The sequence below is a fragment of the Agelaius tricolor genome, unplaced genomic scaffold, assembly GCF_023055355.1.
Source record: "Agelaius tricolor isolate 1412-34295 unplaced genomic scaffold, bAgeTri1.0.p SCAF_30, whole genome shotgun sequence".
NCBI classification, from domain to species: domain Eukaryota; kingdom Metazoa; phylum Chordata; class Aves; order Passeriformes; family Icteridae; genus Agelaius; species Agelaius tricolor.
This window is the reverse complement of record NW_027269290.1, coordinates 1,310,710-1,326,232: the sequence shown is the minus strand read 5'-3', so window position 1 is coordinate 1,326,232 and position 15,523 is coordinate 1,310,710. Positions and strand designations below refer to the sequence as shown.

Genomic DNA, 15,523 nt, shown 5'->3' with positions numbered 1-15,523 from the left:
CTGGTCTCTGTGCCCTTGCCCAGCCCTTGGCACAGGCATGTGGCCTCTGTCTTGCTCTTGTTGGACACCTCCCATGTGGCCACCAACAGCCAAAGCACCCTCAGCTCCTTCTACACCCCCAGGTCAATCACACCAGGGTTTTTTAGTCCATTTGTGGTGTCAGAATAAGCTTAACTGTGTTGTAAAAGGGCCAGATTGGCTCTGTTGACCAGGAAGGGGATTTTGGCCACAAGACATCTGGGACAAAGCCCACCAGCCTCCACTTCCAAACTCGGATCTGGAGGGAGCCTTGTGAGGCCAGACCCAATGAAATCTCCTGTCTGGCACACCTCAGAGCAGCTTGTACCCAACACCAGCCACCGCTGGCCGTGGGGATCTGCTCTGAGGGGACCTTTCTGGGTGGCCTGGGACATGCAGGCCCATGGGTGTCCAAGGCAGAACAGGCAGGGCCGGACAGAGGATCAGGGATGGGCACAATGGAGCTCCTGCATCCCAATGACTGTGCTTGAAATCAGCCTGACAGCAGGGAATGGCTCATCCAAGGGTCACAGTGCTGCACTGGCAGGTCTGTGTCCTGGGGTGGAGGCAGGGGGGAGAGAAAGGTCATAGCAACACAAAGAAGGATGGAAAAAAAGAGGAAAATATGTGGGAGGTACCACAGTGAAAGAACCTGAGAGGTGAGTTTCATTGTGACACACACCAGAGTCATTTCAGACTGGACAGGAACTGATGGGCTGGAAGAAAATCTCTGTCTGGAAGGACAGGGAAAAGCCCTGAAGGATCTTGCCCACAGGGGTGTGAGGAGAACCCAGACACAGCTTGGGGAGGGTTGTGGTCTCTGCAGACAGCAGGACATGGAGCATGGAGGGGACCACAGGAGCAAGAGATTTCTGGGAGGGATGGGGACAGCTTGAGAGGCTCATCCCCTTGGGGACAACAGTAGTGTCTCAGCATGGGGAAATGACAGCCAGCACAGCTGAGCTGACAGAAACAGCATTAGATTGTCCTGGAGACAAATGGATGATTTTTCACAGGAATCCTCCCAAAGCAGCAGGGATGGACACAGCAGCAGAGCCCCTGCTGGAGGAGTGTCCCAAGGGGCTGGTCCTTTTGGGACACCTCTCACCCAAGGTGACCTGAACTGTCAAGGCCATGGAATAGGAAAGATGCTGTCCCAGAGGCTGCCTGGGCTCTAGCAGGGAGTTGCTGCTCTGGAAGTGCAGCCACCCAGCTGCTGGGGCTGGCTCCTGCATGGGATGCCCAGTGGCAAGAAAGAACAATTGATGCTCTCTCAGGCAGCCACAAAAAGCCCACAGAGGCAGCAGGCTGGCTTGCAGCATAGCAATGAGCTGAGCACACAGGCAGTCCCACTGCACCTCTGGCCCTGCATGGAGATGCTGTTCCCAAGGGTGGCTGGATGGGCAGGGCAGGGGGAAGGGGAGACAGCACTGGTGATGCCACCAGTGAGAGAGGATGAAGTAACCCTGAAAGACTGAGATCTTCCTCCTCACAGACTCCTTTGGGCTGAGGGCTGGTGGGCAATGGGGACAAATAGAGGAGGAAGGGCTACATTTGGTGATGTAGGGAGGAGCAGAGCAGGATCAGACACGAAAGATTTGGAGCATCTGAGTTTGCCCTTCTCTGCCCTGTGGGACCCAACACCTCCCCTGTGCACCCTCACCCTCCCTCTCAGTGCATTTCCCATTGTTCCCTCATCCCTTCCTTGCTTGGGCTTTGCCCCACAGAACTGAGCAGGCAACTCTGATCAGCAGCTGTCCCAGTCTTGGGTGGTTTGGTTGGGTTTTTGTCAGGTACCAAGGCCTCTGATCACAAAAAAGAGCTGGAGGAGGACAAGAGATTTCTTCCCCAGCCTCTTTCCTGTGTGTCCCTCGCCAGCCTCCCTCTGTGCTATCCCTGGTCCTCTTGCACACAGATCCCAGGTACCAGCCAAGCCCAGCAGGACTGTGGGGACACAGAAGTGACATCCCCCTGTCCCACCCCCTGCCTGGGGTGGCAATATCACCTCTCCATCATTCCTCTAAGGAAGGCACAGAAGGCTGGGACGTTGCTGCCACGACAGTATATCCACCTTCTCCAGGCCATTTCTCTCTCTGCAGCCAGAGATGGGGATGATTTTCTTTGGCCTCCTTCAAAGAAGGGAAGTGCCAGCTCCTGGCACCAGGGATGTTTTCTCATTCAGATTGGTCCATCTTGGCAGATCACAGCTCCCCTCTGCGACTCAGTCTCCCCATCTGTTCACAGAGAGAGTGATGCTCTCTCTGACAGCAGCGAGGGGCTGATGCTGAGAAATGCTTTCTCAGACATGCCAGAATTAGCACAGTCCTACAGATTAAATTATTCCTCTTTTTTTTTCTGCTCTGGTAACAACACTCAGTGCCTTTACCCGTGGAATACACAAATGAAACACTCATTTCTCTCAGTGTGAAGCCTCCATTCTCCACTGAGTGCTCCCGACTGGGAGAGGCAAGGGCTCAGCCTGGGTCCAGATGGACTTGGCAAAGCCTGAGCAGAGCCAGCATGGGTGCAGCTCAGATGGGTCTAATCTCAGGGAGCTCATTCCCCACATTCAGCACTGCTGGGACACAGGTTCTTTATGAGCTCAATGAGGTTTGTCTGCTCTAAGGAGCTGAAAGTGCTCCAATAGCAGAAAACCTGGAATCCCAGAATCCGGGAGATGCTGCAGTCAAATTTTCTTGGGTTGAGGATGGAGCAGTCAGTGACACCCCTTTTCTCCAGGGGATCATGGAATCCTAGAATGGTTTGGATTGGAAGGGTCCTTAAAGATCATTCCACCCTCTGTGTGACCCATAAATGAGGGGGTCTTGTGGGGATCCTCCACATTCCAGCCCTGCTCCCCACCCACAGGCAGCCCTAGCTCTGCTGAGGCTCAGGGAGAGGGAAATGCATTTCCTAAAGTGCCAGAACCCCCAGGCAGGTTTGGGTGGGAAGGGACCTCAAAGCTCACCCAGTCCCACTCTGTGCCATGACACCTTCCACTATCCCAGGTTGCTCCAAGTCCCATCCAACCTCTGTCTTGGACACTTGGAGGCATGGGGCAGCCACAGCTTCTCTGGGCAACCTGTGCCAGGGCATCCCCACCCTCACAGGGAATAATTCTTTCCCAGTATTCTATCTAGCCCTGTCCTCTGGCAGTGAGAAGCCATTCTGCTTTGTCCTGTCCCTCCATCCCTTGTCCCAAGTCCCTCTTCGGTTGTCTTAGGGTCCCTTTAGGCACTGGAAGGGGCTCTAAATTCTCCCCAGAGCTTTTTCCTCTCCAGGTGAGCACCCCCAGCCCTCCCAGCCTGGCTCCAGAGCAGAGGAGTCCAGCCCTTGGGGCATATCCATGACCTCCATCCTGCCTGGTCCATGTGTCCCTCACCTCCATGAGCCAGCCAGGCTGCCTTGGCAGCCTCTGGCTGTGTCTGCCCATTGTTCCTTGCTGGAATTAAGACCAGAGTAATTAGGAACATGCAGAGGCTGTAATTTAGGCCCAGCTGAGACATTTCACTGCAATACCTGATCTTGGGTCTCAGATCTCTCCACCATCCTGATGGAAATACTGAGCTGCTTCCCCCCAGGGAACAAGGCCCCTCAGTTTTCTTCCAAGTGAATAAATAATCTTTTAATCTAAATGAGAAAACAGAGTGTAAATAAACTTCAGGTTTGCTTTGCATTTGCACTTTTTATTTGTTTTCCTGTTTTCTCAGAGGTGAGGGAACATTTAATTGTGGTGTTAACTGGAGTCTTCACTTCCAAATTGGTATTTCATTTGACTGACTGAGATATGGATTCACTGTTCAGACTCATTCCAGGATAAACAACTCAATGGCTTTACAGTCATGTCCTCTGCTCGTTACTTCTTCCATCTTTATGGTGTGTGGAGGGGGTAATTACACAGGTTTTACTTAAACTTTGTGGGGAGTTGTGTTTGGACAGAAGTTGGAAGCTGACTGTAGCCCAAATTGGTACCTCCAAAAAATTATTTCCCCCAGCTGAACTACATATAACCAACTCATTGAAAAAACCTTAAATGAATCCAGCTGCTTTTGCATTTGAAATTGATCTTTTAATCAGGGGAAATATGCATTGGACAGAAGGTGCTGGACTGGTTGTTTTGGGTTACTGTGTCCTCTGAGGTTTAGAAACAGTAGATCTCATCAGCACTGCTAATTCTCCTCTAGGCATTGGGTGGAGAAAACAACCTCCCTCGCTTTGGGAACCTCCAGCCAATTTTTCAGTCTTCAATGTCCTAATCTTTGAACTGGGTTAAGTGCAAGAAAGGAAATGTTCCCTTTGCAGTGACAAATTCTGCCATGAGGATCCTGATCCAGTAACAAGTTGCAGCCTAAGGAAATCAGGAGTTTAGTTGTTGACTGCAAAATCAGGAGTCAGGTTAGCAAGGGAAGTGTAAAACTCAAGAAATTAAAAGGCAGCCAATACCAATCTCTTGTTCCAACTGTAATTTAGGATATCTCTTTTTTTCTGATGAGTCCTTCTGCACTGGAGAGATAAAGACCCACCTAAGCCTTGCTCTGAGGCTTTCTTGGTGCCTTTCTTAATCAAGATTCTATCTCCAGTTTCCTGCCTCCCATTTATCTGGGAAGCAGATCTCAATGTCCTGTTGAATGCAAATACAACCACAACAGCAGCTCTCAAGACCCCCCTCATTTCCCTTCTCCTTGGGATCCCTGATCTGCTCCTATCTTTTAATGGCTTTTGATGCTTTCCAGCCCCCCCTGGCTGGAGCCCTCCCCTGGAGACCCAGCTCCCTTTGTGTGGCAGTGGTGGTGACAAGCAGAGAAGGGGCTGGCACCGGGCACTTCCCCAGCTGGCACCTCCCTCCCAGCACAGCCTTTTCCCTCAGCAGCTCAGTGTTTTGTGGGATGGACTCTGAGCCACAGAGCCCTTGGGAGCCCAGTCATATCAGGTACTTTATATCTGCTGTCCCATTTCCATTTCCCAGAGCCACATTTGTTGCATTTGGCATTTAAAGTGGGTTTTAGAGCTACTTTCTTTCTTCGTCCTCCCCTCTTCCCTCTCCCTTCTAAATTTTGAGGGCTGACTTTCAGAGGCCTCGTTTCAAAGAGTTTCTTTTGCATAAAGAATCAAAATATGCAATGCATAGAAAAATCAAGTGCAATACAAGCAATAATTAAAAACCCACTGCTTTTATCCAGCCAAGCCCTGGATTTGCACTGAAGATTGGCAAAAACTGCCTTTTATCCCTTCTCCTTTGTACTCGGGGAATGCCTCACCCTCACTTATCCAATCACACAGAGACTCTGCTGAGCTGGGTCTGGACAATCAGCTCCTGGCTGGTTGCTGTGGCAGGGGCAGGGCTGTTGTGTGGCACCCCTGGAGGTGGCCAAATGCACAGGGAGGTGGCCCAGCACAGCAAGGGAAGATGACCTGAGACTCCTGGCCAAGCTGATATCCTACCACAGCCCTGGGTGAGAAACAGCTCCAGCACTGTCATAGAATCATGGAATGGTTTAGATGGGAAGGGGCCCAAAAGCTCATCCTGCTCCATCCCCTGCCATGGGCAGGGACACCTTCCCTAGACCAGGATGCTCCAAGCCCTGTCCAGCCTGGCCAGAGGGAGATCACATGGGGATGAGTGGCTGCACCTGAAATTGTCTTCTGCTGGAGGTGGGGTTGCTCCCACAGCACATGGGGGCTCATCCCTGTGATGATGCAGTTGTGTGGGAGCCACCCTCCAAGGCAATGCTTACACAACAAATCCCTATTTTTGACAACAAAACTGTTTAGACACTAAAAATGTCCAGGAAATATATTGCACAGGGGCAGCACCAGAGACAAGCCTGTGGTGCTCATCAGATTGTCCTGCAGCTTTCACAACCTCACCCCATCTCTTGGGGACCAAGCTGTCCTTCTCTGTGTGTCCTCATTCCTAAATTCCTGGGTCTATAAAAGAATCTCAGCTTCTGCTTCTTCTTCTTCTTCTTTTTTTTTTTTTTTTTTTTTTTTTTTAAAGCACCATTTCTCACACTTTGCTTTGCTCGAAATCTTGTTGCCTGAAAGCAGCAGCCAAAAGACAAGAACATCACATTTTTTCAGAGAACATCACCAGTTCTGAGATTCTGCAGGTCGTTTCATGATTTTGCAGCCATTGCCAAGAGTGTTAAATCACTTCCCTCCCTTCCCTCCCTCCCTCCCTCCCTCCCCCCCCCCCCCCTCAGGGTCCTGGAGGAAGAAGCCAGAAAATTCAGGGGTCCTGGAAGGCCCTGGCCACACATGGTAGAGCTGGGAGGGAGCCCCAAAGCTGCCTGGGTGCAAAACTCTGGCTCAGTGGGACTCGTGCCCCACTGACCAGGGCCATTGGGTGCACCCTCACACTGTCCCATGGCAGCAGGAGGGTGATACACCCAGAGCAGGGCCACTCCTCAGCACCCTTGGAGGGACTTGGTGCTGCCCATGGCACCAGGGGTCTCACAGCTCCTGTTTTGGGCATGAAGGGTCTGCCTGGGGTTGGAGGGTGGTGCTCACTCACAGACACAAATTAAATTGTCATTTCCCTCGGGCATTGGATGGCCTGGGCATCCCAGCTCCCTGCTTAACCTCCACAAACACATTTGGGATGAGGGGCTGAGCATGGGGTGAGTGGTCCTTGCTGAGAATCTGCTTGTGCGGTGACAGAGTCCACATCAGGCTGCAGCCTCAGGCTGAAAACCAAGCTCAGTTTGGAAACAATATTAGTTTTCTGAGCAGAAAGGATTGATATTGGCTGCTGGGGTGAGGGGTGCTCTGGAGGATGTAGGAAAACCCTCTCTGAGCAGAGGGGATGACCAGCCCTCCTTCACCTTCCTTGGACAGCAGCCGCATCTCCTCCACACCAGGGCAGAACCTGAAGGAAGGATGCTTCAGTGTGAGCTCTCTGTGCTTTCCATCCTCCCTCCCAGAGATCTCCAGCCCTCCCGTGCTCCCCCTTCCCCTGCAGCCCCTGGTCACAGTGGGAGCCACAGGGATACCCCAGGGGAGCTGTGGGTGCTGCTCTGCTCTGGGTGGAACGCTGTGGTTGCTCACCCCACACCTCTGAGCTGAGCACAGCTGGGCAGGGGATCTGAGAGCAGCTCTGCAGTTCCTGGAAGCCTGAGCTTTGTTCCCAAGGCTGTGACTCATTGCCAGAGCTGGGGCAGTGCAGCAGCACAGACACCCAGGGGAGGCTGGATCCAGCTCCAGCAGGGCTGGGAGCAGTCCTGGAGGGGCTGTGGGGAGCCCAGCCAGCCTGCTGGGATGTTGTGGCTGTTCCCAGGGACCAGAGGTGTGATAGGATAAATCTCCTTGGCTCTGCAGGAAAAGACATGATCCTGTCACTGGAACCTGAAATAGGGCAGGTTTAGCTCAGAACCAGATGGGCACTGTGGGGTGTGTGGGGATATGGGGGAGCAGGGAAACCTCCTGGGGCTCTGGGTGATGCCCACACAGGAGGTGCCAAGCTCAGGCTGGGCTGATCTCTGGCGTGTGCTGTGCTTTGAGGTTTGGTCCTACTGAGACTGGTGGCATCGGGGGAGTGGCAGAGTTGGGGGACTTGGCTCTGTGTTGATACAGGCTGGAGCTGGGGGTCACCTTTTCCCACACCCCTAACCACCATCTGGGTGGGCATCCCCAATGGGCCCTCATTTTGGTACTGCCAGTCTGGGCTGAAGATAACCTGGCATGGCCAGGCCGCCCCATGGAGGCCTCATTCCCACTTCCAACCATTTCAGCACATAAAGCTCTTTTCTACTTTATCTCCTCAGCTTCTTGTGGGGATGTTTGTGTCCCTGGGGCTGCTTTTGGATGTGCCCACATCCCTCTACAGTCCTCAAGGATTCCAGGATGCCTCCAAGGTCCTGAGAGCTGTGTCAGGGCAGGCTGAGCCCACATCAAGACTGAACCCACACCAAGGCAGCAGCATTTCCCCAATCCCTGTTTGGAGCCCAGGACATGTTCCAGGTCTCTCCACAACATTCTCTGACAAGTTCAAAGCACAAAATCCCCTTTTTGTGTTGTTCTCTTGCCATTTGCTGGAACTGTGACAAATTCCAGCTTCTTCCACCACTGAATGAAGCCCTCACCAAAGTTCTGGGGGCTCCATGTTTCCGTGTGTGGGGACCAATCAATTTTGCAGCATGAATTTGTTCTCCTCAGCCTCATAATGACCCTCACCCACATCCATTAGAGAATTACTGGCTATTAGAAGTGATTGCAAACATCCAGAGATCTTGCCAGATGCTTTGCCTGGCTGGAGTTCTTTGTGCTTTGCAGGCACTCATTGCAGAATGATTCCTACACTGAATCACCTTTTAGGGATGGTAAAACCAAACCCTGAACACGGATGGACCAGGATGGTCAGCAGTGGGATGCACACATCCACCCTTTCCCCTGCCTTTCTCCTGGTGGCTCTGGGGGAGGTTTGCATCAAGAAGCCTCCTGGTGTGGAACCACCTTCTCATGCTGCAGTGGAGGAAACCCAAAGTGTTTTGGGAGCAGAGATCCTCAAAGACACTTCTCATGCCCAGGTGGTCTCTGGGGAGGCAGGAGTGGCTGCAGCTCCAGGTCACCATGTGTGGGCTGAGCTGCCAGTTTAGGATGGTGTCAGCTGCTCCCAGAGCTGGGCCAAGCAGAAAAGACACCATACAGTGAGAAAATCCTTCCCTGTCTCTCAGTGGGGGGGTCCTAGCTGGGCTTGGGTGCCCTGCAGGGCCAAGTAATAGCCAAGAGTGCTCCAGTGACAGCCACAACCTCTGGAATCACAGCTCAGAGCACACAGGGACAGAGGTGTGGGTGGGAGGACCCAGCAACTGTGGGGAACATCCATCCCTGGACTCCTTCTCACCTTTGGACCTCCTGTGCCCTCCTCTCCTTGCAGCACATGGCCCCGGGAGCCCCAGGCCCCCTGGGCTGTCCCAGTGCCAGCCCCAGACTGGGACAGCTGGTGGAAATGGGAGCAGGGCAGCCCTGACCTGGGCTCAGTGGTTGCCAGAGAGGTTCCAGGTACAGGTTTGGGATGCAGCCCCACGCATGTTAGTGGTTGGTAAAAGGTTCCTGTTGCCATTGCTGCCTCTCCTGCCCTGGGAACCTCCAAAAGTGACACCCGTAGGAAAGTGATCATTGTCCTCATCCAACTGTCCCTCAGCCCAAGCACACAGACATGGGTGAGGCACCAGGGAGAGATTTTCCTCTTTTCCTCCTCATCTCCTTTTAAATCAGGTCCCCAGGGCAGAGTCTGAGGCCAGGATTCCATGTCCTGACCCCCTGGCCATGCCCTCCCACCGTGTTTCCCACTCCCTCTTGTCCCAGGGAGCTGCTGGCACTTCTCAGATTTCTCCCACAGCTCAAATCTCTTGCAGACCAACCAGCCAGAGGTGCTGGGAAGGGAAACACACAGGGTGCTCCAGGTCCATTTGGAGCAGGGACACCTTCTCCAGGAAGTGGGAAGGGGCTCTGTGGTAGGATGAAGGTGTCAGGCTGGAAATGTTGTGCTTATGGAGACTGCTGGGCTACTTTGGTACAGGACAGGGGCTCCAGCACCAACAAACACCAATGTCCTTGCTGCATGTCCTTCTGGCTTGCCTGAAAGACCAGACCATTTTTTTATGCCTTTACTTGCCACCTGGGTTTTAACAAACAATCAGTCTGGGATTTGGGGATCAGGACAGTCCCCCATGTATCCTAAGGCAGTGCTGACAGGACCAGTCTCTCCATTCCAAGCATTTGTAGGAGCAAGCTGTAATATCCATCCAAATACCAGCTTTGACTGATATTGGTTGACCTCTATCCCTCCCAAGGCCACCACTAACATGGTGAGACACCCACCTGTGGCCACAAACCCACATTTGCTACCATTCTGTGGTTCCATGAGGAAGGAACCAATCTTTCCCTTCCAAGATCATAGTGACAAAGGCTCTACGATCAGAGTTCTTTCTGCACCATTTCCCACTTTGTGTGAGTACCCAGGGACCCCCTTGTCCCAGCCCTGAGCTGTGGCTGACCTCACCCTTGCAGAACCCAGACACCACTTTGCATTTCTCAGGCTCTCATTCCAGAGCAGTGCTCCAAAAATGCAAAAGCAAAGCTTTGAACACCAACAATCTGAGTTTTCCCACCCAGCAGCCTCCAGGACACTGAAAGATCTGAAGGGAAGATACAGCCAGGAGAAAGGAGCAGGAATCCAAATCCTCTGAGATCAAAGCACTTTTGTCTAGAGACCTTCAATTAGATCAGGACATGGTCTGGCTGCTTTTTCTTGCTGTGTTCATCGTGCAGATGAGCTTCATGTCAGCTTGGCCTCCTTTCTCCCTGCCACATTGGCTCCAGATTCTTTTCATTAGTAATGGTCTGTCTTCATTAGTGAATTAATTTCCCAGGAATTGCACTGCAATAAACTCTCCAGAGCAAAGACCAGCAAAGCCACATCTTGGCACTGGCTGGACAACAGCAAGTGTTTTGTGGACAGGAAAACTAATCACAGAACTGCTAAAAACCTTCACATTTTATTCAAACCAGGCCTAGAGCCTTTGAATCTTTTTCAAACAAAACAAGAGATGTTTGGTGAGTGTTGGGTTTGGATTTATCTCTGGGTTGGGATGTTGGAAATGAGCCCTCATCTCTCTCTTGGGGAAAGACCCCAAGGCAAAGGTGAAATCCATGAAAGCAAAGAATGCTCTGTTCTCCAGGTGAATGCTCTGTTCTCCAGGTGCTTTCAGACATGCCCTAATATCTGAAATGGTCACAGGGCCTTTGCCTACCCAGGGCTGGGCACCTCCAGAGCAGAGCCTGGGCTGAGCTGGGCTCCCTGGGCTGCAGCAGAGAGGGTTGCAGAGGTCTGGACACATCAAGATGTGGCAGAAGAAGTTGAATTTAGTCTGGGAATGAAGACCAAAGGGAAAGGAGGGTGGATGGTGTCTTCAGAATGATGGCCAGGGGGCCATTACAAAGGTCTGGAGGGACAGGACAAGGGGGGAATGGCTTCCCACTGCTGGAAGGCAGGGTTAGATGGGATATTGGGAAGGAATTGTTCCCTCCGAGGGTGGTGAGGCCCTGACACAGGGTGCAGAGAGAAGCTGTGGCTGCTCCATGGCTGGAAGTGTCCAAGGCCAGGCTGGACATTGGGGCTTGGAGCAACCTGGGATAATGGAAGGTGTCCCAGCCCATGGCAGGGGTGGGAAGGAGATGGGATTTAAATCTCTTCCCTATCAAACCATTCTAGGATCCTATGATCTTCATGAGAAAAAGGGTCTCAGTGTCTGCTCCATCCTCAGCCTCTCCTGGAGACAGCATCCTGCCCTGGAGAGCTGCTCCCTGTCTCCCTGCCAGCTCTGTGCAGCCTCTGGGGACAATTTGTTGGCCTCTGCCTCCACCCATCACCTATTCCCTTCCCCTGGGGAGCAAACAGCTCTATCAATAATTGCCTTTTTGCCTCTTGGCATTATCTTCCAAACCCTCAAAGGCAATTTTGTTCCACACCATAGTTCCTGCCCATCCCTTCTCATGATGAGTCTGGATGGTCATGGGTCCTTTCTCCTCGACTTTGCATCCAAGAGGGTTTGGGTCAATGCCCATCCCTGTGGGGATGGGATGATGCAAAAACCACCACTCAGGGAGAGCAAGGGGAACATCTACCAATTATAGTCAGGCTCAAACCCCCAGGGGAAAAGGAAACAAACCCAAAGTGGATGAGGATGGGGGTAATGATTACCATGGATGTTTTAGTCACAGCTGTTAATAAAAATAACAGCAGTAATAAAATTGCAATGATGCTGGTAATTGCTCTGGTGCTGATGAGAATAATAAGATTATTTATTAACTATGAGCCATTATCAGCATTTTCTAGTGCTTCTGCCTCCCATACCATCCCAAACTCCAGCCCTATCATATTAATGCAAAATGAGACAAATGAGAAAATATTTTCTTTATGGCATAACCAAGAATAATGCTGGGAACAGCAAGGTCTGTCCCTGTCCCTCTGCTAACTGTCCTCCCACCATGTGGCCGGGGTTGAGAATTAGGTAGGATCTTGCATTTCCACCCTTTACAGAATCACAGAATCAATTAGGTTGGAAAAGGCCTCTGAGACCATCAATTCCAACCTGTAACCTATCCCCACCTCATCATCCAGCTCAGAGCACTCAGGCATTCCTTGGACATCTCCAAGGAAAATAGAGTGTAAAAGGAATTGAAGTTGGACTTTGGACCAGCTGAGCCCCATGAGAGCTCCATGAGAGCTCCAGTGGATGGATGGGCCTGGTGAGCTGGAGGGAGGAACCTGGAGCAATTTTACAGCTTTTGTCATTCTCCATGTGGGGCTGATGGAGACAGTGGACACAGGTGCCTGGAAGCATATTTCCTGCAGCTGCCTCTGCCCTTGGCTTGTTGCTTGAAGAAGAAAATGTGGCTGTTTTCTATGGGTTTTTGGTTCACCCACTTTTCTGTGACCATGTCACACACAGGCTGGAGGAGGATGTCCCGGCTTCCCCTGGCTGCTTCTGCAGGTGCACCCTCAAACCTTGTGGGGCAAAGGGAAGGCAGGAGCTGGGAGAGGCAGGTCCTGCTCCCAGGCAGTGTCAGAGCAGTGACTGCAGCACAGGGTGAAGATGGATATGCACCATGGCAGAGAGATGGACATGCAGGGAGGAGGGATGGATATGGACCATGGGAAGAGAGGGGTGTGCAGTGAGGAAAGATGGACCCTGTGTCTGGGTGGTGGCTGCCAGCCCTGGGACCATATTTGGGGGCCATGGTGACACCGCTGCTGCTCAGCAGCTTTGTCTCTTGGGCAAAGGCTGCCACACAGCTCTGCAGGTCAGGGAGCACCCCGAGTGGGAGCATGTCCAGTAGAAGACCCCAGAAACCCCCAGGAGTGAGAAATGGGGCACAGCTTGCAGGGGTTGCAAAGAGGGAAGGAGCTGGGGCAGGGGGTGCTGCTGCTGTTTCTGGTGTCACTCCCCAAGCTGTTCAAGCCTGGCGAGGTGGCAGTGGGGTGTCAGAGCTGGAGGGCACATCAGCCCCCCGCCAAGGACCTGCAACCAGACATGGGGTGCAGGGGTCAGCACACAGCCCCGCTCCCAGAGGGAGTCTCTGGCATCCCTCTGCCACCCCCTGCTCCCTTGGACCCTCCTTGCCATTCCCTTCACTTGACCCCCAGTGCTGGTTCTTTCCCACCACCCCTTGCCCTCCCTGTGCCCCAGCTGTCCCTGCCCTGAGCCTTTCTCAGGGTCTCCTGCCCTCTCTCCTCCCCACAAGGAATAAATCACCCTCCAAAGCCAGCCTTGGCTCTCAGCGGAAACAGCTGCCCACACTGTCACCTCTTTCCCATGGGACCTGGCTGCCACCAGGATGTTGTGAAGCTTTTCCCAGGGCACAGGAGGTTCCTTCAGGAAAGCTGTTGGGGACCAATGGCTCTGGACCCTCTGGACTCACAGGGACTGAAGTCCTCTCCTCCAGCCTGTGCCACTCCAAGCACCCACCTTGATGCCTTGCCCATGAGAGGGGTCTTGAGAAAGGAGAGTGGGTTTGGGTCCTTGGCTGTATAAAAAACGCCCAAAATGATCAATTTCCATCACAGGTAAAGGCTGCAGACCTGCAGTGGAGAGTTCTGAGCAGCAGGATTGGGAAACCAGGTTTGCCAGCCACCTCCACATGGTCCCCATGGTTGGGTTAACACCAGCAGCACTGAGAGACCCAGCAAACAGTCAGGAAAACATTCTTTATTCAATCCCCTTTGGTGGAAAGCAATAACTCTTGGGCTAAGAATCTTCTCAGCATCCAAAGAAAAGCTTTCTGGAGAGCCAGGGGAAAAATCAATCCAGCAGACTGCACTTCCCGCTTGCAGAGCTCTGGAGAGATGAGCCCAGCCCTGGTGGCTCCCCAGGGGCATCAGGGAGGGAGCAGAGCCTAGCCAGAATACAGCTCTCCTCCTCCTCCTGCCCCTGGCATCAGCCCATCCAGAAAGAGTGTTTTGTCAATCCAAGCGCATTAGGAGAGGAACAGGCTGTGCCCAAAGCTTCCCCAGGGGTCCATTAGCACCTGCAGATCCTTCCTCCACCCAGCACATCCCAGGGGATGCTTTTGCTGGCCATTTCCTCCCCAGGCACAGGGCAGTTGTCTGGGACAGTGAGCTGGTGGGGTTGGTGCGTGGCAGGAGGAGAGGGTGACCTCCTGCTCTGGGTGCAGGTGCTTGGATGGGAGCTGGGCATATGAGCATATGAAATCCCTCCAAATCGTGAGGGTTGGACACTCAGGCCCATTCCAGGTGCTAATGCATTCCCTGGCTTGACATCATCCCCTGGAGCTCATGGATTGTGCCTGGGGTCTCTGCCATCCCAGGACACAGGCAGGGAAACCAATCTGTGAACACAATTTTCAGAACAGGCTGTTAGCCACTTCCAGGGGAGGGAAGGAGGAGCATCCTCCTACCTCAGCACAGGCACTGCCACCCCACCACTACCACTCCACCTGGAGCTACACAACCCCCAAGCAGAGCATCCTGCCCATGTCTAACTCCTTCCTGTGGCTGTTGTCTCTCCCACAGGTACAAGAGCATGGTGACACCACGGCGGGCAGCCGTGGCCATCGCCTGCTGTTGGATAGTCTCTTTTCTGGTGGGACTTACTCCCATGTTTGGGTGGAACAACCTCAACAAGATGCGAAGGACTCAGGAGCTGAACAGCAGCCACACGGAGTTTGTCATCACGTGCCAGTTTGAGACAGTCATCAGCATGGAGTACATGGTGTACTTCAACTTCTTCGTCTGGGTCCTGCCGCCCCTGCTGCTGATGCTGCTCATCTACCTGGAGGTCTTCAACCTAATCCGCAAGCAGCTCAACAAGAAGGTGTCTTCCAGCTCCAACGACCCCCAGAAGTACTATGGCAAGGAGCTGAAGATCGCCAAGTCCTTGGCGCTGGTTCTTTTCCTGTTTGCGCTCAGCTGGCTGCCTCTGCACGTCCTCAACTGCATCACCCTGTTCTGCCCGTCCTGCCAGACCCCGCACATCCTCACCTACATCGCCATCTTCCTCACCCACGGCAACTCGGCCATGAACCCCATTGTCTACGCCTTCCGCATCAAGAAGTTCCGGACAGCCTTCCTGCAGATCTGGAACCAGTACTTCTGCTGCAAAACCAACAAAAACGCCACCAGCACCACCACAGCCGAGACAGGCAACTAGGAACTGGGAGAGGGCAGGGAGGGGCATCTGTGCCCACCCAGTCCCACCTGGACGCTGTTCCTGCTGTCTCAGGAAGGGGTAGCAAGGACCCAATGGCTTCTGAGTTCAGCGGCCCCCTGCAGTCCCTACAGCCACCCCAGGGGGTTATTTATTCACAAGCATTGTACTGTTTGGATATTGTAGCCTGCACTGTTCCTTTCTGGTTTAGGATTTTTTCTCCCTGATTGTTTTTGTTTTTCATTTTTTTAAGCATTGCCAAGTATTTAAGGAGAAATTGTACAGACAAATACGCAATTTATCTTCATGCAAATAAAGTCCAGTGATCCAAACCA

The 15,523-nt window shown here is 52.8% G+C and overlaps 1 protein-coding gene across 1 annotated transcript in view; it reads left to right on the top strand.

Annotated features, from left to right (window-relative positions):
- Nucleotides 1-15,523, top strand: part of LOC139601216 (adenosine receptor A1) — a 23,525-nt gene extending 8,002 nt beyond the window's left edge. The window contains exon 2 of the mRNA XM_071450044.1: nucleotides 14,555-15,523. Coding sequence (XP_071306145.1) covers nucleotides 14,555-15,191 — 637 coding nt within the window. The 3' untranslated portion in view covers nucleotides 15,192-15,523. The remainder of the gene's footprint in view (nucleotides 1-14,554) is intronic.